General features: G+C 41.1%; 1 protein-coding gene across 9 annotated transcripts in view; it reads left to right on the forward strand.

Moving 5' to 3' along the window:
• The window catches only part of LOC143035849 (shootin-1-like), an 841,540-nt gene that overhangs the window by 448,149 nt on the left and 369,256 nt on the right, over window positions 1–24,135 (forward strand). For all 9 annotated transcript variants that reach the window (XM_076202920.1, XM_076202921.1, XM_076202919.1 and 6 more), the window contains one exon: window positions 11,547–11,641. In XM_076202920.1, the coding sequence (XP_076059035.1) occupies window positions 11,547–11,641 (95 nt within the window). The remainder of the gene's footprint in view (window positions 1–11,546; window positions 11,642–24,135) is intronic.

Consider the following 24,135-nt stretch of genomic DNA (forward strand, 5'->3'; position numbering starts at 1 on the left):
AATTACATGAAGGGACTTCTGATAAAGGACTTTGAGGAGGTCTTCCAGGATTGGGAGAGACGCATGCAGAAGTGTGTAGATGCGAGAGGCAATTATTTTGAATGAGACAAAGTTTGGCAAGCTCATGAAAAAAAAGTGTCCCTCGTGACATTTTCTCATTACTTATTAATCGTAGTGGTATATATATATATATATATATATATATATATATATATATATATATATATATATATATATATTGTATATTTAGGGCGCAGATTCTCACTAATACACACGGAGTTAAACACGACAGCATTTTGGCACTGGTTAATCTTCTTACTGAGATTTTCAATTTTCCTCACAGTAGGTCTCATTTCAGGAGGGTGGGCAAATACAAGCCTTCCAAATTCTTCCATATTTAATTTAACGTTTCGACTTCAGGGAGTCATCTTCAGAATGGTTACAAGAGAAAAGTCACAATTTTCAAAGCTACATGATTCACAATTGACAATGGTGTACAGACAACATGGGTTTAAATATGGGCCGCTTGGGAACGGTGCATGGTTCGTGGTCCGTTACGTAGCCGGACACTACGTCTTGGAAGGGAAGGGGGAGGAGGAGGTGGAGGAGGAGGTAAGGTAGGTCTTCTCGCTGGGTCACCACGCTGGTCACCACGCTGGGTCACCACGCTGGTCACCACGCTGGTCACCTCACCAACCCCCACATGACCAGCGTGGTGACCCAGCGAGAAGACCTACCTTACCTGACTCCCCCCCTCTCCCTCCTCCTCCACCTCCTCCTCCCCCTTCCCTTCCAAGACGTAGTGTCCGGCTACGTAACGGACCACGAACCATGCACCGTTCCCAAGCGGCCCATATTTAAACCCATGTTGTCTGTACACCATTGTCAATTGTGAATCATGTAGCTTTGAAAATTGTGACTTTTCTCTTGTAACCATTCTGAAGATGACTCCCTGAAGTCGAAACGTTAAATTAAATATGGAAGAATTTGGAAGGCTTGTATTTGCCCACCCTCCTGAAATGAGACCTACTGTGAGGAAAATTGAAAATCTCAGTAAGAAGATTAACCAGTGCCAAAATGCTGTCGTGTTTAACTCCGTGTATATATATGTATATGTATATATATATATTTATATACATATATATACATATATATCTATATATATATATATATATCTGAACAGAATCGCCAATGACGACGATGTCAATCAGATAATTCCGACAGTTGTCCCCGGACTCGAACCCGAGACTTGGGCGGTGGAAGGTCTTTACTGTCCTAATCTCGAGATTAGCACGGCAGTTAGCAGTCGACTCAAATCCAGCGGGAGTTAGATTAACCCCGAGGTTGAAGAATCTTATAGTCTCGGTAGCATAGTCGGTAGAGCAACGACCATCCACCGCGCTAGTCCCGGGTTGGAGTCCGAGGACAGCAGTCGGAATTATATATATATATATATATATATATATATATATATATATATATATATATATATATATATGAGAAAGGTAAAGCCACGGGTCTGGATCTGATTCTTGAGTTTTATTCCTGACCACTCTTGTTCTTATCTTCTTCAGAGGAATGTGGAAAGGGAAAACCACGGGTCTAGATTTGATTCTTGATTAATATTCCTGGCCGGTTTTGCTCCTAACTTCTTCAGAGGAAGCTAAAGATAGAAGAAGCTAACAGCGAAACCCGTCAGGAATAAAACAAGGATCGGATCCATACCCGTGGCTTTTCCTTTCCACTACATTCCTCTGAAGAAGCTAAGAGGAAAACTGATCAGTAATAAAACTCAAGAATCATATCCAGACCCGTGGTTTTCCCTTTCTCAAGCTGTCACAATCTCTCTCTCTCTCTCGATATATATATATATATATATATATATATATATATATATATATATATATATATATATATATATATATATAAATTGGATGAATGGTTTGGACAGATGAGAGTGTGGGTGGAGGAAGAATAGGCGAAGATGGGCTGGAACTCCTTTATTGCTTATACGTTTCGACCGACTCAGTCTTCTTCCGTAAGCTGTCTAAAAACTGCTTGAACCTTACAATTATACACTCGAAGACGGGGACACGGACAGGTCATCCCGGTGGCTGTCTGGAGATTCCCATTCCCGTACCATGTAAATGTTTCCCAATCATATTTATTATCAATTTACTTGCTGCCTTCGATAAACATACTAAACCTTCCCTGTCATTACTATTTTCATAAGAATTATTACAGGCAGCTTCAACAGTCTTCCTCATGTCTCTTTTTAATCCCGTGTGTAGGACCTCGACCCCATTCCAGTGGGGCAAATGTCCAGATTGGTCAGCCTGCTGAACGAGTGAGTTAGATGTCCTGTGTGACCTCAAGTCTCGTTTGTGCTTGGCTATGCGTTTCTCGACGGCACGACCTGACTTGCCGTAATGTGAGGAGGTGCACCTACTGCAAGGAATGCGATAAATGGTACTGAGGACGTTATGGGGCAGTCCCTTTATATTCTTGGTCTTGCCAATTTTTCCTATATTAAAATTGGAAGTCCTTGGTATTTTCACCCCCCCCCCTTTTTCCCATGGCGAGAAATCTGTATTGTCTATATTCCTTACCAAAAAAACACCGAATTATAGGGGTATAAGTTTAATATAATAATTTCTGGGAACTACTAATTCGTCATCACTAAGATTGTTTATGACTCTCTTGGCGGCAACTAACGCCTCCTCCACGTTGACATTTGTAAACAAGTCCTTCACATCTTATCATGAAAGTCTAAATTGTTCAATCTGCGGATGAGGTCAGTGGATTTCCTTAAATGAGCGTCACTTATAGATCCAAGAGTTCCAGAGAGTGGTTTGGCTAGACGCTTAGACAGCTTGTGCGGAGCACTCCCGACCCTTGAAGTTATGGGTCTCATAGGTATTCTTGTTTTGTGAACTTTTGGAAGGCCGTGCATCAAGGGGGGTCTCGGGGACTCTTCCAGCAAACCTAACAATTTCGTACCTTCAATTGATTTTCGTAGGATATTTCTGGCCTCGGTCTTAAATCTTCTTCTCTGCTTCGTTGTCCGCATTTCCATCCGGTTTTCTTTCGTAGGTGGTGTGATCATTCAGTAGATCTAGCATCTTATCTAAGTAATCACTCTTATTCATAACAATCACACCCCCACCTTTATCCGCTTGGGAGATTATTATGCTATCGTCCTGGCTTAATGTGTGTAGCGCCTCCTTATGCTATAAAGCTAGGGCTTTATAGCAACTGAAGTCATAGATATGGACCAAAAGGTCTCCTGTCGGCATTCTCCGCCTTTGTAATCCTTATCCTTTGTAATCCTTCTTGGGAAAGGGGAGGGGGGTGAAAATAGCAAGGACTTCCAATTCTAATATAGGAAAAATTGTCAAGACCAAGGATATAAAGGGGCTGCCCCATAACGTCCTCAGTACCATTTATCTCATTCCTTACAGTAGGTGCACCTCCTCATATTACGGCGAATCAGGTCAAGGCGTCGAGGAACGCATAGCCGAGCACAAACGAGACTTGAGGTCACACAGGACATCTAACTCACTCGTTCGTTTTGTCAAAATATTCCATTTCTCTTCTACTGTTGTTTCTTCTTTGTGTATCCTTTCCCAGTCTGCTTTTTGAAAGAATTCTCTTATTAGATCAAAAATTGTTTTTCCATACATCAATCTCTCTTTCTATATTGTTCGTTTTTTTCCACGTAATTTTCCTCATTTAGTTCCAGTTCAACCAATATATGGTCACTTTTACTTATTGGTGTCTTATATCCAATCTTGTTCACTATTTCGGGTTTCTGATGTGATTATTAGGTCCAGTCTCGATGGTTCTTCCTCATTTATATACCTAGTATTTTCTTGTATCCATTGCGTGATTGTATGTTCTATAATCATATCAAGTAGTATATATCCCCATAGGTCATCTCCACCCTTCACTGTCATCGCTTCCCAGCAGATTTTTTTTACAATTAAAGTCACCCATTATAACTATCTTCCATTATCTATATTGTTCGTTTTTTCCATGTATTTTTCCTCATTTAGTTCCAGTTCAACCAATATGTGGTCACTTTTACTTTTTGGTTGAACTGGAACTAAATAAGGAAAAATACATGGAAAAAACGAACAATATAGATAATGGAAGATAGTTATAATGGGTGACTTTAATTGTAAAAAAAATCTGCTGGGAAGCGATGACAGTGAAGGGTGGAGATGACCTATGGAGATATATACTACTTGATATGATTATAGAACATACAATCACGCAATGGATACAAGAAAATACTAGGTATATAAATGAGGAAGAACCATCGAGACTGGACCTAATAATCACATCAGAACCCGATATAGTGAACAAGATTGGATATAAGACACCAATAAGTAAAAGTGACCACATATTGGTTGAACTGGAACTAAATGAGGAAAAATACGTGGAAAAAAACGAACAATATAGAAAGAGAGATTGATGTATGGAAAAACAATTTTTGATCAAATAAGAGAATTCTTTCAAAAAGCAGACTGGGAAAGGATACACAAAGAAGAAACAACAGTAGAAGAGAAATGGAATATTTTGACAAAAATTTATAATGGAATGGAAAAGTATGTTCCAAGACAAAAACAAGAAAAAGGATATGTAAAGTGTTGGTACAACAAAGGATGTAGGGAGTTAAAAGACAAAAGGTATAAAACAATTGAAAATATATATTAGTTATAGAAAACTTCTGTGCAGAGAAGAAAAGAGAAAATACGAAAAAGATGTCATAGAAAGATGTAAAGATCAACCAAAACTATTTTACAGATTGGTAAACAATAAACTGAAAAACAAACAAGAATAAGAGAAATTACGACAAGGAGTTGAATACACAGAGGAAATAGAAATGGCAGAAATTATGAACAAACATTTTAAATCGGTGTTCTGATGTGATAATTAGGTCCAGTCTCGATGGTTCTTCCTCATTTATATACCTAGTATTCTCTTGTATCCATTGCGTGATTGTATGTTCTATAATCATATCAAGTAGTATATATCCCCATAGGTCATCTCCACCCTTCACTGTCATCGCTTTCCAGCAGATTTTTTTTTTTACAATTAAAGTCACCCATTATAACTATCTTCCATTATCTTATTTAGTGATATCCTTGTGTCTTCTAACATATTTTTGTGTTCTCTCTCTTCCAAAGAGGCCGTTTTAGGAGGCAAATAATTTACGACAAACTTCCTGCTCTTCCCATCCCTGTCCTCCACTTCCATCATAATCATCTCTACTTTATTCTTTCCATATGTGCCATCCTGACATTTATATCCTTCTTAGTCAGGAAGATAACTCCACCCCCTTGTTTTACCTCCCTGTTTCTGGTCCAATAATTATATGCGCCATGTCCTACACTGTTAGGTGGTAGTGGACCTTTCAATTTTGTCTCTACAATTCCCATTATGTACGGTTCTTTTTCCTTCAGGTAATCATTCAGTTCGTTCAAGCCTGTTATTAAGTAATCTATAATTGTTTAAGACACTTTTAATTTTCTGCTACTTCCATCGTGTTTTCTGTTTCCTTTCCGTTTTTCTCTACTATGAACCATTTCCTCACTTTCATATCCACTACTCTCCAATAGAATTTCTCTTTGTCTGACTCTGTTCTTTTCTCGTTTTTTCCTTAGCTTCTATTCTTTTTGTTTCCTCTTCCTCTCTTTCCTCTGTATTTATCTCTCTTTTTATCCATACCTGTTTATATAAATCACATTTTGCTAGTTTCCCTGTTTTTGTCAAGATATTCTCTGCTGTCGTTTGTGACCTAAATTAAACCTTAATAGGTTTGGTCTTATCTGTATTGTACTTCCCTAGTCTATATATTTCTTCAATTTTTTTCCCCTGTTTCTGGTTAATCCTCTTGAACTACTTCTAATATCCTGTTTACCTTTTCCTTCTCCTCTTTATCTCTTGTGGTCCTATTTGGATTATGCTTCTCTTCCATCCCTGATATAATTATACATTTCTTTTTGTCTGCTAAGTCTCTTACTATTTTCTCCTTTTCTCTCATCACTTTAATAACTGTGTCCTTAGTTTGTTCTTCCACATGTTGTGTCACAATATCTCTAAATACAACTTTGTTGTTCTGTTGGACTTTTCACCAACCCTTTGCCTCGTTTGCTGTGGACTCTTTATTCTCTTTATTATTATTCCTTAATTCCTCGTTCTCATCTTTTACTTCTTTTAACTGTCCTTTTAATTCTTCTATTTCTTTGTTTAGGTTTTGGTTCTCCATTAGTTCTTCCAATTTATCAACTCTTTGCGTAATCAGTGTAAGTTGGCTGAACCTAGCCTCCCAGTGTTCGTTCATTTTCTCTATTTTTTCCTCTAGACTTGCTAATCGGGGCAGGTTGGCATCCCCTTCCTCATTAAATCCATGAAAATTATTATCTCCACTTTCTATTGTGTTGTTCTTATCTATAATTCTAATTTTAGTGCCTTTACTGATATTTTCGACTTCACCTGTTTCGTCTGCAACCCTTTTGTTGGCATACCTTCTGACATCCGGGGGAGCCCGTTCATCTCATTTCTCATTTCTTTCCATTTTCCTCAGTAATCCCTCCTTTCTCCTTTTTCTTCCCCTTCCCACTACACCACGAGCTGTCCCCTTCCCTATTAAAACAACAAAGGTACTTCCTCGTCGTCGAGATCCACGAATTTTTAAGTTTTCCTGGAGTTCCAAACTTCGCTGTCACTTCGACCGTCGTGTGTGTGTGCGTGTGTGTGTGTATTCACCTTGGTCTTTCACCTTCGTCTTTGGATCACGTGTTGGACTCGTGATCGACAGCTATTTCCCTCCCGGAAGAGAGCTCAGAGCTCGTATGACCGATCTATGGGTAATGCTATGACCTTGCACACACACACACACACACACACACACACACACACACACACACACACACACACACACACACACACACACACACACACACACAACTCCCCGCCCACGAGAGTCGAAGTAACGACCCGAAGCGCAGCGATACCGAAATAATTTCGGCCCTGGGCAGGATTCGAACCAGGTGCTGACGCACCTCCTTGCTGAGAGTCCAGTACTCTATCAACCGCGCCACCGAGTGTGTGTGTGTGTGTGTGTGTGTGTGTGTGTGTGTGTGAGTATGTGTGTGTGTGCGCGTTTGTGTAGTAATTATAATAATGATAATTGTAATAATAACAATAATAATAATGATGATGATGATTATGATGATGATGATGATGATGATGATGATGATGATGATGATGATGATGATGATAATAATAATATTAATAATAATAATAATTGGGTGAACATTGTGACGAATGTGGATAGGAGGTAAAGGGAACACGGGCTGAGAGAAAAACTTTTATTCCTGACTAGTTTCGCCTGAGTGGCTTCTTCAGAGGAATGCATAATAGAAGTAACGATATTCTGTGCACATTGAAAACTGTTTCGTCACTTATGTGACCGGCAGGACAGTACATACCCCCCGGAGTAGTAGCCAACCCAGACGTAGCCACCATTAAACATACGATGACCGTGCATTTTGAAAAATATTGTATAACTTGTAGTGGACTAGCCGAACCTGGAAAACTCCTCTAGATTTTATTTTAGGGCATCGCATGTTAATATCAGGCATCAATGTGAATCTTTCAAGCGTGGGGAAGTAAAAAAGATAAATAAATACCATCTCAAAATTTGAATTTAAATGTAATTTTGAAGGTCATCAATGTCATTGTGTTTTTTCTGATCTTTGTGATAAAGCCCTCTTTGATTAGAGAAGATAAAAAAAATTGTATTGTTTTATCGATTCCAAGTAAAGATTTAGTATTCCAAAGTGTTAGATTTCACACTTAAACTGAAAATATACATATTTTTAATGTATAATACTTAGACAATCTGAAATTCAGATTGTTGTCAGCATATATGGACATGGTACAAAATTTGGTGGATATCACCAGGTCCCTAAGGGATAGTTATAGGAATTTGCATTTGCTGCAGTGCTGGCATGAATGACTATGAACACACAAATTATCCAAGGTGGAGACCTGTCTACCTTACAGATATGAGAAGATTTGAGACGACATCACCAAAGATGTATGCTGAATTCATGAATGGGAATTTTGTTGTGAAGATAACAAGAAGTGTTTCAGTCAGGTTTCTGCAGATCAGGTCACTAAGTGGGTGAACAGAACATGCAAAATACAGGATAGCATCACAGGTATCATAAGGAAAGACCAAACGAGAGACAAGTTCTACAATATTACATGGTCAGAACGATTATGCATCTTACAAGACACCAGATATCTTTTTAGTCTGGAAAATGATGAAAAAGAGGCATCTTTGATCCGTTCTGATAATCTTGCATCACATACAAAGAGTGATGTTGATAATGGGAAGAAGCTTGCAAAGCAACTGAAATTTTTTAATATTTTCAGACTACACAGCACACTGAATGAAGAAGGTGAAGATTGAATCAGAGGAGACAAGTGTACCTCTTCTATCATTTGCAACCAAAGACGTTGCACCATTTGATGTGGTCACTGATCTCCCCACAGCTGAGGATTGATGCAAGCAGTATCTCATAGCCAATGTTAAACAACGGTTAATCGATGGAAGTGTAGAGTCCCATGCTTCTCTCAGAAGACACCACTCAAAAAAGAAAAAATGCAGATATGTACAAAGTGGCCAATTTCACTCGGCAGTGTTTGTAGAAATTTTTCAAGGCTGACAGAAAGTTGTTGCAAAGGTTACTGAATGCTGTCACTGCAGGTCGATTAGTGGAAATGGAATTTATTATCAAGCATGATCTGTCTCCTGTTCTTGTGTCCTTGGCCAAGCCTGGAGGTCAGATGAAATAAACACGAAAGGCAGACCTTGTCAGTATCCTGTCTTGAATAAGTGTACCCACAGAGGTTCCAGTTGCTGACATGAAGACCTGTTTGCTGATTAAGGGAAATGCAGTTATCCAGATATTTGGAAAACCTGATTAAGGGACATGCACTTATCCAGATATTTGGAAAACCTCATGGCTACCAACATTTGGTGACTATGCTGAGGTCTTTATGCTCAATGTGACTCACCAATTTGGAGAACACATAACGAGAGTTGGTGTAGTGTTTGGCCGGTGTATTGGAGAGAAATCATTTAAGACTGCTATTTGATCAAACCGAGTGGATAAGAGGAAACCGACTCGCAAGACCATTGATGGCCCAGATGTTCCACTTCCTCAGGTCTGGAGTAGTTTCATTGCCTTGGAAGAGAACAAGGCAGACCTTACCAGGTTCCTGTCTGAGGCAATCATGCAGAAGGGTGTGGTATCTAAAACTATCCACTTCCTCCAGTCTCTCTCCCTTAGTACTCACTTCCAGTCTGCTGCCACTTTCTCCCCATGTACATCCCATCACCTTACTTTTACCCACATTTATCTTCAACTTACTTCTTTCGCACACCTTCCCAAATTGTGTTACTAACTTCCTCAATCCTTCCTCTGATCCTTCTACAAGCGCAGTGTCGTCCGCAAACAACAGCTGGCTTAAGTCCCACTTTTCTCCATTTTCTTAAAACATCTCTTATCCCTGTCCCACCACCCTTGCATTTACCTCTCGCACCACCCCATCCATGTATAAATTGAACAGCCAGGGTGACATAACACATCCCTGACGAAGTCCTACCTTTACCTCAAACCACTCACTCTCTCCATTTCTAATCCTGACACATGCTCTACTACTCTCGTAAAAACTCTTTATGTATACTTGATTTTTATTCTGGATATTATTTTTATAAACATTGTAAAACCAAATGTATACCTTATTCGATATGTTATTGTTTGATCTCCATGGTCAGCCCATGCCTGCCTGTTGAAACACGTCGGCTAAGTTTCCCACCCGGAAACAGAAAAGCGAGGACGTTTTCACTCGACGACATTTTCAACCGAGGACGTTTTCACCGGTAACCATCTCTGGAACAGCAAGGAAGAGGAAATGTTATCCAATACACACAGTATTTGAGAGACTCCCATTACCTATTAAGGAAAACATGCTCGGTGTTCATGTTCCAACAGGATGTGACACAAGCTCTGCTTCCAGTGACCATAGCAAGAAGACATGATGGGCAAATTTTCATAGTCAACCAATCCTGGTTAGTGGAATTGGCCGTGATGGAGAACTTGCATCAATTAAGCAGTTTGTGTGCCTTCTTTGTGGTTTTCTACATAATCAGATATTAACCAAGCCAGTCATAAAAAAAAAAAAAAATATATATATATATATATATATATATATATAGAGATATATAGATGTATATATGTATATATGTATATATGTATATATATATATACATATATATATATGTATTTATATATATATGTATATATATATATACATACATATATATATATACATATATATATATAAATATATATATATACATATATATTCCTGGTTCCTGTGTGGACAACATTTCCTCCTATCCCAGATACCTGTCTTCTGCTCGTGACCTGCACATGTAAATCTAGATGTAGGACAGCTCGATGCTCCTGCTTAAGGAAAGGTCTCAAGTACCTCCTGTCTGTGGCTTTGATGCAGCAATTCAGCCGCCCCAGAAGAACCCCATTTGCCATTTCACAGACCGTCTGAACAATTTAATATCTTCCAGCAGTATCCCGGCGTCTTCTCCCGACCTAATTATGCGTCCTATTTTAGTGTCACCCGCAAAGCTGCTAACATCGTTACTTATCCCACTGTCCTAGTCGTTTATATACATAATGAATAATAACAGACCCAAAACCAAGCCCTGAGGAATTCCACTGGCAACAGCCCCCCATTTGGATTTTACACCGTTTATGGTGAACCCACTGCTTTCTGTCACTGATTCGTGCTCTAATCCATTCAAACACTTTTCTTCCTATGCCCTGGGCTTTGACTTTAGTAGTCTCTGCTGGGGCACCTTGTCGAATGCTTTGCTAATAGCATAACATATTTGTATTGATTTAAATCACTGAAAAAAGAGTACCTTGTTTGTGACAAACGCAACTTTTATCGTTTTATATGTATATACGAGTATTTAAGTGTGACAATTTGTGTGTAGAATAATTGCATGACTTCGTGCATTACGCTTCAAACAACATATACTAAATCCTAGAATTACCAAACCTGTTTTGATTTTATTGAATAAATACCTATTTTAGCTGATCTTTGCTGTTTGACCTTGAAAATTACCTTGAAAGTTAGAGTTCAGGGTGGCATCCACCAACACCTTTTTCTTCACTCTAACGAATTGATCTGGCATGGATAAGTGATATTAACAAATAATGCCCTCAAAAGTATAAAAAAGGCTGGTCCACTATTATGTGACTGATTGGACTACGTGATCCTAAAGCAATAGTTAACCCAGACGAGGCCTACAAAGAATATTCGATGATCGATGCATTTGAATACTGTTGCGTTACTTTGTAGCCAACTGTACATGCCCTCAGTGGCTCAGACGAGATCAGCATAGGTGTTTCACGTTTTCCCTCTTTCTTTTGTTCCAGTGTCAGAAGCAGTTTATCACGAGTATGACAGTCTCAAGACACGGTATGAAGTCGAAGCTGAAACCATGGCACAGGCTTTCAACAGAGCCTCAGAGGTACGTGTATCTACTCCTAGTCCTCCAGTATGGTCCGTCCGTCCGTCTGTTTTTCTATCTGCCTGTCTATATCCTCACATTCTCTCTCTGTACCTATCTAGCGTCCTTCTCTCTCTCTTTCTATTTTTATTTCTCTATATGTCTTTCCCTTGTGTGACTGATGAGAAAATACCATAGATTTTTTTTTTTTTTTTTTTTTTTGTAACCATACTTAGGTGACTCCAAAACAGGGTAACATTCACGTTATATTTTGGAGAGATAAAGAAGTCAGGTACTCTTCTCTCGCCTCGTACTAAGAAATGTAAGAATTATATACACTGCTTCTGACCCAGGGCAGTGGACAGGGTGCAGGGATGACCCGTCATCTAGGAGGTGCTAAGATGGGAGGGAGGGTGGAGGGGTGTGGAGTGTTTTCGGGGATGAAATGGGTGGGAATGTTTTTGTGCCTTGTCCTTTTTGGCTACCCCCCTGGTAAGAAAAAAAAAAGCCTTGGTATATGTATGTATGTGTATATATATATATTTGTATATATATATATATATATTTATATATATATATAAATATATATATATATGTATATATATATATATATTTATATACGCACGTCTTGTAGGGTCATGGTAGCATGATGGTACGGTCCTCGTCTTATAAAAAGTAGGCTGCTCAGGCGAGGGTTCGAATCCCAATAGGAGAGTTTATTTCCAAATGTCATAATGACACAAAATCATTTGTCGGAAGACTAGCCTGCATAAAGGATTTGATGAAATACAGTACATACCATATTTCACCTGGGTGCCCTCGGCGGAGCGATTGTGCCGTAAACTAAGTCGTTCCGTTTTGTAGGGTCATGGTGTCATGATAGTACGATCTTCGTCTTATAAAAAGGAAGCCGCTTAGGCGAGGGTTCTAATCCCAATAGGAGAGTTTATTTCCAAATGTCATAATGACACAAAAACACTTGTCGAAAGACTAGCCTGCATAAAGGATTTTATGAAATACAGTACATACCATGTTTCACCTGGGTGCCCTCGGCGGAGCGATTGTGCCGTAAACTAAGTCGTTCCGTTTTGTAGGGTCATGGTCTCATGATGGTACGGTCTTAGTCTTATAGAAAGCAAGCCGCTCAGGCGAGGGTTCTAATCCCAATAAGAGAGTTTATTTCCAAATGTCATAATGACACAAAAACACTTGTCGGAAGACTAGCCTGCATAAAGGATTTTATGAAATATAGCACATACCATGTTTCACCTGGGTGCCCTCGGCGGAGTGATTGTGCCATAAACTAAGTCGTTCCGTTTTGTAGGGTCATGGTCTCATGATGGTGCGGCTTCGTCTTATAGAAAGCAAGCCGCTCAGGCGAGGGTTTGAATCCCAATAGGAAAGATCATTTTCAAATATCATAATGGCACAAACACACACACACACACACACACACACACACACACACACACACACACACACACACACACACACACACACACACACACACACACACACACACACACACACACACAAAGACGCACACACAAACACACACACACACACACACACACACACACACACACACACACACACAAATATATATATATATATATATATATATATATATATATATATATATATATATATATATACATACATACATATACCAAAGGCTTTTTCTCCCTACACGGGGGATAAGCCAAAAAGAAAAAGGCATAGAAACCACTCCCATCCATTCCATTTCCTATATATTCCACTCCCCTCCACCCTCCTCCCTCCCTCTTATCTTGGCACCTCCTGGATGACGGGTCATCCCTGCATCTTGTCCGCTGCCCTGGGTCAGAAGCAGTGCCGCAAGACAGCACATCCACAGCAAGGCCGCTTCATAAATTCGGTGACCCCCCCCCTTCTCCGTCCCCACCATGCAGAAAAGGAGAAGACGGAGAGAAATCCCTTTGGGTTGCGTCAATTTTTTTTCTCATACATACTTCCTCACCCCCCATCCCCCACCCACTCCCCCTCATGCATCACAGCATCATCCATACACAACACCTCTCCATTCACCCCTATCTTCTGTCCTCTCCCGTCCTTCATCCACAGACATTCCTCTCTTTTGTAATGCCCCTTTCACCCCATCCATCCATCTCATCCTAGGACTTTCCCTCATATTCACTCCTTCCACCTCTGCCTTCCACACCTCTTTTACTAATCTTTCTTGACTCATTCTTTCCATGTGTCCAAACCATCCCAATACTTTTTCATCAACCCTATCTCCCATCTCCCTTACCACCCCTGTTCTCCTCCTCGCCTTCTCATTTCTCAATCTATCTAGCCTAGTAACCCCTATGATACTTCTCAGACACCTCATCTCAAACACATTCAAACTCCTTCTCTCTTCCTCTCTCATGTTCCATGTTTCTGCCCCGTACAATGCTGTTGGCACAATCACTCCTTCATATAAGCTCCACTTAGCATCCACTCCCAGATGTCTCTTTCTTATTACACTTTTAAAACCACCAAGGCATTTACTCGCTTCTCTCAATCTACATTCTACCTCCACCCCTACTCCTCCCTCTCCTGTCACATTCACACCCAAGTATCTAAAACTATCCACTTCCTCAGGTCTTCCACCCTTAATGCTCACTTCCAGCCTGCTGTCACTCTCTCCCCTTGTACATCTCATCACCTTACTTTTACCCACATTTATCTTCAGCTTCCTTCTTTCACACACCTTCTCCAACTCTGTCACTAACTTCCTCAATCCCTCCTCTGATCCTGCTACAAGCGCAGTGTCGTCAGCTAACAACAACTGGCTCACCTCCCACTTTTCCCCATTTTCTTTAATCATCTCCAACCCCTGACCCACTACCCTTGCATTCACCTCTAGCACCACCATATCCATGTAAAGATTGAACAGCCAGGGTGACATAACACATCCCTGACGAAGTCCCACCTCTAACTCAAACCATTCACTCTCTCCATTTCTAATCCTAATACAAGCTCTACTACTCTCGTAAAAACTCTTGACTGCTCTTAACAGCTTTCCTCCTATCCCATATATGTGCATTACCTCCCACAGTGCCTTCCTGTCTACCCTGTCGTAAGCCTTTTCCAGATCCATAAAAGCCCCAAAAACATCCTTACCTTTTCCTATAGCTTTCTCACATATCTGTCTTACCATAAAAATCTGATCTACACAATCCCTACCTGTCCTAAATCCACACTGTTCCTCACCAATCACTCCCTCTGTTCCTCTCCTAATCCTCTCAATCAAGACCCTCCCTTATGTGAGTGTGTGTGTGTGTGTGTGTGTGTGTGTGTGTGTGTGTGTGTGTGTGTGTGTGTGTGTGTGTGTGTGTGTGTGTGTGTGTGTGTGTGTGTGTGTGTGTGTGTGTGTGTGTGTGTGTGTGTGTGTGTGTGTGTGTGTGTGTGTGTGTGTGTGTGTGTGTGTGTGTGTGTGTGTGTGTAATTCACCATGGTTTTGGATCACGTATTGGACTCGTGATCGATATCTATACCCTCCCGGATGAGAGCTCAGAGCTCATGTATGACCGATGTATGGATAATGCTGTGACCTGATGGGAGGAAATAGAAGGAATGATAGTAAGTGGTTGGATGATGAAGTGAAGAAGGTAGTAGAGGAGAACAATCGAACATTTAGAGACTGGTTACAAAGTAGGATGGGAGAGAAATGTAACAAGAGGAAAAGGAAAAAAAGCAAAATAAGAATAAGGGAGGTTAAAAGGAGAGTAGATGTAAATTGGGGGAGAAGCTTGAGAGAAAAAGTCGATAGCAATAAAAGGATGTTTTGGAACTAAATCAAGAGAGGGAGGGGAGGTGAGTCAAGTAGAGAAGAAAAGGTAAAAGGGGCGGATGGACAGATCTTGATGGAAGAGGAGGCGGTAAGGGAAAGATGGGCAAGGGTATTTTAGAGAGCTGTTGAATGTGGAGGAGGATAGGGAGTGATTGGTGGTAACAGTGGAAGGCGCTAAGAAAATAACGGTGATGGAATAGAAAAAATGGAAGAGAAATAGGAAAAGATGAGGTGCAAATAGCTCTGAAACTTATGAGAACAGGTAAGGCTCCTAGATTAGATGGGTGTCATGCGAAGTGCCTGAAGAAGGGAGGTACAGTAATTAAACTTATCTTGATTTTCTTTTTAGTTTTTGTCTATTTTCTTAATAACAACAATACAGTCTTGTAAAATTTCTCTAACAATAATCACCAACACACTGGTATTTAACGAAAATAATTTTCCTTTAGTATGACAAATCATTAATAAAGTTCTTATAATATATCAATCTATTAATAGTTCACTAAGGATCACATAATAAATGCAAAAAATGTACGACATTACAACTGAAATAATTTCGGAATGTCTTCATTCCCGCTTCTAAATAATGAAACCTGCAATGACTTGAGAGCCCAAGTAAAGGGCTTAACTAAAATAACTCAGACAACCTTGTCCATGCAATTTTTAACAGAGGTAAAGGTGGAACTGCGTCAGGGATGTGTCATGTTGCCATGGCCGTTCAATGTGTACATGGATGGGATTGTGCGGGAGGTAAAGTCGAAGGCAATGGACAAGGGACTGGAGAATGTTGAAAATGGAAAAATTTGGGAGGTGAACCAGTTGTTGTTTCCTGATGACACTGCGCTTGTTGTAGTGTCAGAAGAGCGATTAAGGGAGTTAGTGACGGATTTTGGGAAGGCATGCGATAGGAGAAAGTTAAAGGTAAATATGGGTAAAAACAAAGTGATGAGATCTACAAGGGTAGAGGATGGCAGTGAATTGGAAGTAAGTCTAAAAGGAGAGAGGCTGGAGGAAGTGGATAGCTTTAGGTATTTAGGGTCGCATGTAACAGGAAAAGGAGGAATGGAGGTGGAGGTAAATTGTAGATTGAGAGAAGCAAGTAAACGCCTTAGATGATTAAAAACTGTTATGAGGAATAGGCAACTGGAAATGGATGCAAAGAGGAGATTTTATGAAGGGGTGATTGTACCGACGGTATTTTGTGGGGCAGAGACTTGGAATTTAAGAGAGGAAGAGATGAAAAGTTTAAATGAGTTTGAGATGAAATGTCTGAGAAGTATGATAGGGATCACAAGGTTGGATAGAGTGAGAAACGAGGAGGTGCGGAGAGCAGGAGTGGAAGGAGATGGCAGATAGAGCTGATGAAAGATTATATATTTGGATGTTTTGGACACATGGAAAAAATGAGTGATGAAAGGTTAGTAAAAGAGGGGTGTAAGGCAGAGGTGGAGTTAGTGAACTTGAGAGGACGACCGAGGATGGGAAGGATAGATTGGGTGAAGGGGACGTTGAGAAAGGGGAATTTCTATTGAATAAGGAAGGGAGCAGGCAGGAGATAGGGATGAGTGGAGAATAGTTGTGTTTGGATGATACTGTTATGCAAGGAAGAGAGGGCTAGGGGATGGGGGATAGGGGGTGCTCATGTGTGAGTGATATTTTGACGCAGCCCGAAGGGATTTCTCCCCGTCTTCTCCTTTTCAGCATAAGGGGACGGAGAGAGGGGGTTGCCTATTAAGTGAAGCGGCCTTGCTGTGAATACACTGTGTCTTGTTGCATTGTACTTGACCCAGAGCAGTTGGCAGATGCAGGGATAACCCGTCATCCATGAGGAGCTGAGATGGGAGGGGATTTACTTCTTTGTTATTCATGTTATATTATTTTTATATCCTTTATCACAGCACATGAGGTTTTCTCTTCCTTTATTTCTGTCCATCTACTTTCTTTTATTCTTTATACCCTCTCGAGCATTTTCTCTGTCCTACACAAGAAAATAGGAATTTAACTAAAAATGTAAGGAAAGTAAAACCAGATACAAATGTCACAATAAAGAAATTAAAAAGCTCCCCCACAGGAGGCCCAAAGATACAAATGTCACAATAAAGAAATTAAAAAGCTCCCCCACAGGAGGCCCAAAGAAGATCTCAATTATTCATCTGTAGCCCAAATGTAATAAAGGGCTTGACATACTTTCAACCGCTCCTGGTTGTATAACAAACTACAAACACTCTGGCTTGGAGAGGCAAATCGACTGTTCTCCCTGAGTCAAGCAGCTGTCCCATGGGCCAACACCGCACGGTCCGAGGTTGTCTCCACTCAGTGTCAATGTGGTGTGTATGTATACTCGCTCACGGTTCATGGGACTGTTGGATTAAAAGTATATACCCAAATCTTAGTCTCTCTTCAGCTGAGGTCCGTAGTGGTTGAGATGTCCACAAATGTTTGTCGCGTCCTTAGCGGGATAGGATCCTGTGGTTGTGCTGTGTCACTCCCTTGTGTGAATAAAGTCTCCTGTTTGTGACACACTGTTTTGGGTGACTTCAATGCGATTACTTGCACCAACAGTACTGGCGATGAAGTATGTATTGACTCCCACGCATCTGGACCCAGGAATACTAAAAAATCTTTCCCGAATTTTGCAATGTCCAGAAGGTTGAGGATTGCTGGCTCCTGATTCAATAGACGAGAGCCACACCAATGGCCTTGGCATACCATGCCTGAGGAATGGCAAAGATGGTCGATCACATCCTTGTTAGTACTACGGGTTTTACTGAAGTGTTGAAAATATTTGTGACCGATCATAGATTAGAACGGTGGACTGCAACTCTTATAGGGATGGGTAAGGAGATGTATGTCAAGGAAATTACCGAGGATTTAGAGAGCAATTTTAATGTGAACAATTTTAGACCTGCTTACGGAGCCCTGAAGAAACTCCACTCTAAATCTGTCGATGATTAATATCAGACATGGATCTGTATAGAGTTCTCTCTGACAAGTACATTGAGCATTATATATGGCTGACCCAACTTTCTTTGATGTTCTGTAGTATATAAACCGGTAGATGAAACTCCACCCTCTCTGAATGAGATCAGCAAGGCTGTAAATTGAAAGGTAAAAAAGTGGCCGGAATCTGCAACGTCAGTGCGGAGATGCTGAAGGCTATGACAGCCCGGCACCATTTCTTCTGGCAGGGAAAAGGGTGGGGGAGGAGCTAATCGTTCCTAACTAGGAGGGAAACTGGAATCGGCAAAATTACAACAATTACTGTGGTATTACGCTGCTCACGTTACGGCAGATTCCTCACTCACCTGTTGATGGCGCGGGGTTGCTCACATATTTTTAAAGTTTCAGAACCCGAAACAGTCTGCGTTCATTCGCGGCAAGCCAACAACTGATCGGGTCCTAATATTTTGCATTTTGGGGAGTACCGACGTGAGTTTCAACAAGGGTTGCTTGCAGCCTACGTTGGTTGTATGAATGCGTTTGATTCAATGTTTCATGGAGTGTTCTGGAGTTATCTGTGGATACGTGGGATTCCTGTGATGATTATTGACCCGAAATCTGGCTTTATAATCAGGGACAGAGACTGATGTAAAGTGTGGAGTGGGAGTATACAGCTTTTCCTGTTAATTCAGAAGTGAGGCATGGGTGTTTCTCGCCCTAACACTTTTCAACTCCTGCATTGACTGGCTGTGAGACAAAGTTGCCAATCAATGTCATTGTAGATCATCCATTGTCAACAACAAGATCAATGATCTTCTCTTTCATGATAATGTTGTATTTCTTGCAGATTCATTGAAGGTCCTAGTTGCAGACCTCGAATCATGGGACAGGGAGGTGAAACCGTTTAGATTTCAGATTACGAAGGATTACAAAGGAGCATGCCGATAGGAGACCTTATGGTCCATAACTAGGTTGGATGGGAAAAATTATAATAATGATAAGTAAACAAATAGAAATTATAATATGAATAATATTACATACATATACCAAAGGCTTTTTTCACCCTTACACGGGGGGTACCCAAAAAGAAAAAGGTATAGAAACCACTCCCACCCATTCCATTCCCTACATATTCATTCAGCTCCACCCTCCTCCCTCCCTCTCATCTTGGCATCTCCTGGATGACGGGTCATCCCTGCATCCTGTCCACTGCCTTGGGTTAGAAGCAGTGTTGTAAGACACAGCACATCCATAGCAAGGCCGCTTCATTAATTCGACGACCCCCCTCTCCGTCCCCTCATGCAGGAAAGGAGAAGACGGGGAGAAATCCCTTTGGGTTGTGTCAAATAATTTCTCATACATACTTCCTCACCCCCCATCCCCCACCCACTTTCCCTCGTGCATTACAGCATCATCCATACACAACCCTTCTCCATTCATCCCCTATCTTCTGTCCTCTCCCATCCTTCCTCAACAGACATTCCTCTCTTTTGTAATGCCCCTTTCACCCCATCCATCCATCTCATCCTAGGACTTTCCCTCATATTCACTCCTTCCACCTCTGCCTTCCACACCTCTTTTACTAATCTTTCTTGACTCATTCTTTCCATGTGTCTAAACCATCCTAATGCTCTTTCATCAAACCTATCTCCCAACTCCCTTACCACCCCTGTTTTCCTCCTCGTCTCCTCATTTCTCACTCTATCTAGCCTAATAACCCCTATGATACTTCTCAGACACCTCATCTCAAACACATTCAAACTCATTCTCTCTTCTTCCCTTATGTTCCATTTTTCTGCCCCTTACAGTGCTGTCGCCACAATCACTCCTTCATATAAGCTCCTCTTAGCATCCACTCCCAGATGTCTATTTCTCATTACACTTTTTAATCCACCAAGACATTTACTCGCTTCTCTCAATCTACACAATCTACATTCTGCCTCCACCCCCACTCCTCCCTCTCCTGTCACATTCGCACCCAAGTATCTAAAACTATCCACTTCCTCAGGTCTTCCACCCTTAATGCTCACTTCCAGCCTGCTGTCACTCTCTCCCCTTGTACTTCTCATCACCTTACTTTTACCCACATTTATCTTCAGCTTCCTTCTTTCACACACCTTCTCCAACTCTGTCACTAACTTCCTCAATCCCTCCTCTGATCCTGCTACAAGCGCAGTGTCGTCAGCAAACAACAACTGGCTCACCTCCCACTTTTCCCCATTTTCTTTAATCATCTCCAACCCCTGACCCACTACCCTTGCATTCACCTCTAGCACCACCATATCCATGTAAAGATTGAACAGCCAGGGCGACATAACACATCCCTGACGAAGTCCCACCTCTAACTCACACCATTCACTCTCTCCATTTCTAATCCTAACACAAGCTCTACTACTCTCGTAAAAACTCTTGACTGCTCTTAACAGCTTTCCTCCTATCCCATATATGTGCATTACCTCCCACAGTGCCTTCCTGTCTACCCTGTCGTAAGCCTTTTCCAGATCCATAAAAGCCCCAAAAACATCCTTACCTTTTCCTATAGCTTTCTCACATATCTGTCTTACCATAAAAATCTGATCTACACAATCCCTACCTGTTCTAAAACCACACTGTTCCTCACCAATCACTCCTTCTGTTCCTCTCCTAATCCTCTCAATCAAGACCCTCCCATAAGCCTTCCCAACTACACTCAACAAGCTGATCCCTCTGAAACTACTACACTCACACTTGTCCCCCTTTTCTTTGTAAACTGGAACTATACAGGCACTCCTCCAGTCCTCCGGCACTCTACCCTCTCTTAAACAAACATTAAATAATCTCACCAGCCAGTCCACCATCACTGTACCTCCTTTCTTCAGACATTCTGCATGGCATCCATCCAACCCAGGTGCCTTACCTGCTTTCATCATCTTAACAGCTGCTTTCACTTCATCTTTCCCTATTTCTCCTTCATTTTCCTCACTCATCACCCTCATTTTCTTAGCGCTTCCCACCGCAACTACCTTTCCCTCCCTATCCTCGTTCACATTTTGCATCTCCCTAAAATACTCTGCCCACCTTCTCACTGCCTTCTCTTCCATTATCATCTCTCCATCTGGACCTTTTACCTTTTCTCCTCTACTTGATTCGCCTCCTCTTCCTCTTTTAATTTCTTTCCAAAACATATTTTTATTACTTTCAATTTTTTCTGTCATACTCTTACCCCATTTCATATCTGCTCTCCTCTTTGCTTCCTTTATCTTATGCTTAACATCCCTTCTCTTTACTTTTTACCTCTCATACGATTCCCTCGTCCTAATTTGTAGCCAATCTATGAAAGCCTGCTTCTTCTCTTCTACACCCCTCTTTGCTTCCTCATCCCACCACTCACTACCTTTCTTTCTATTTCCTCCCGCCCTCCTTGTTCCACACACCCTCTTTGGATATCTTATGACTCCCTCCTTGAACCATCCCCATTCCTCTTCCATTCCTAGTTCTACTATATCCTTCACTCCCTCCCACTCCTCTCTCAGCTTCTTCTTATACTCCTTCACCTTTTCTTTCTCATTTAAGCAGTTCACTCTAAGTACCTCCCTACCTTCTGTCCTTTTCATCTTTCTCCTCCTATTCTTCTCTCTCAACTTGCCTTTCACCAGAAAATTATCTGATATTCCTCCACTCTCTCCCCTTAGAACATGTACATCCTTAACTCTTCCCACCATACTCCTAGTCACCACTATATAGTCCATTAACGCTCTATCTACCACCCTTCCATCCACCACCCTCTCCCATGTGTACTTATGCTTGACTTTCTTCTTAAACACTGTATTTGCTATCATCAACTCTCTTTCAATACACATCTCCACCATCAACTCTCCACTACGATTTTTACCTGGAACTCCATACTTCCCAATCACTCCGTCTATTGGTTCGTTTCCTACCCTAGAATTAAGGTCTCCCAATACAACTACATTAACATTTTCCCCTAATCCCTCTATGCACTCATTTAAATCTACCCAAAAAGACTCCATTTCCTCTACGCTCTTCTCACTACCAGGCCCATACGCACTAAAAAAAAAAAAAAAAAAAAAAAAAAAATCTCCCTTACCAGCTTCACCTTCATCCACATCAGCTTTGAAGAAACCTCCTTCCACTCCACTACACGCTTACCTATCTCTTCACTTACTAGTATAGCCACCCCTTCTCTCCCTCGTCCCCTTCTCACTCCTGAGAACCTCCCAACTACACTCCCAAACTCACACTCACCCCTCCCTTTCATTTTAGTTTCACTCAAAGCCAGCACATCCATCTTTCTTCTCACAAACACACTGCCTATCTCTTCCATTTTACTCTCATATGTACCACACCCACGCACATTAAAGACCCAAACCTTAGGGTAAGTAGTAAATAATAATAAATTGACAGATAGATTATGATCAATTATAATCAAGCAAATAATAAACAGACAAATAATAACAAACAAACAATATAAAGCAAATGGCAGGGATTACAGAATCTTGATTAGGTGTTTATCTAAACGAATCTTAGTCATTAACTACACAGTTGGCGAATTTGTTTCAATCCCCTTTAGAATCTTAAAGACCTGTATCAAGTCACCTCTGAGTACGCTTTTTTAGGGAAAACAGATTCATATGTTTTAGTCGATTTTCGTATGATTTATTTTTTATATTTGGAAACCGGTTTGGGGCTCGTCGTTGTACTTTTTCCAATCTGTCAATGCCTTTAATGAGATTCGGTGACCATACGAAAACAGCATACTCCAAATGTGGGAGAACTAACGATTTATATAGCTTGTTAATGAGAGATGAACTTTTGAAGTCAAAAGATTGCGCAATCAACCTCAGAATCTTATTTGCTTTCTCAGAGGCTGAAATACACTGCTTAGATGATTTGAAGGCTGAGGATTGGTGATTTCTGGCTCCAGAGAAGAGAACCACACCGATTAACTTTGTATAGCAATGCCGGAGGAGTTGCAAAGGAGATCGATCACATACTTATTAGTATACGTTGGAAAATCCTACAGAACTGCAGGGTTTATCGGAGTTCTACATTCTTTGGAACTAATCACAGTTCTGTGGTCGCAGCACTCAGATTGCGCATCAAGTCTAGGAGAACCCCAAGAACCACCTGGATTCTATCTGGAGAAACTCAGAAATATAGCATGTGTCCAGAAATATGCATTAGCAGTCTCTAATCGGTTTGAAGTGGTTGGTACCCTTGAGGACCCAAAAGAATTGCGGGGCACCTTTAAACGTAAATTCTGAAAACTGCCTGGGAGGGCACTGAGATGCCTCCAGGGTCAAGAAGTGATGTGGGGTCGCGGGAGACATTGAAGTGTAGGGTGTTTGGCCGTACTACTAGACTGGCTGGGGACCCAGACCGACGAAGTACTCGGAGACGGCAGAATAGAGCTGTCATGAGAATGGGTGAGGACAGATATATCAGGTGAATGTAGTTTTAGTGCAAATGGCCTCGGTTCTACAGTACTTACCGACCCCTAAAGAAGTTCCGCTCCAAATCTGTAATTTATAGGAGCACACTCTGAACAGGGGTGTTACCCTTTTGCCTAGTACTTTAAGCATTTACTCACGGGTGACCCTCCGAGCGAACAGCTTCCACCTGCTAGTGTTCGATAAGCGGACGGTGATCCACCAATAGGTATGAATATCGGCCCTCTCTGACGGAAGCCAGAGAGGCTGAAGTTATCATCAGTGCGGAGTGGATGAAAACCGAAGGTGAGGTCATAATTTGTCAAGTG

The sequence above is a fragment of the Oratosquilla oratoria genome, chromosome 19, assembly GCF_046742065.1.
Source record: "Oratosquilla oratoria isolate Oo_2021 chromosome 19, ASM4674206v1, whole genome shotgun sequence".
NCBI lineage: Eukaryota > Metazoa > Arthropoda > Malacostraca > Stomatopoda > Squillidae > Oratosquilla > Oratosquilla oratoria.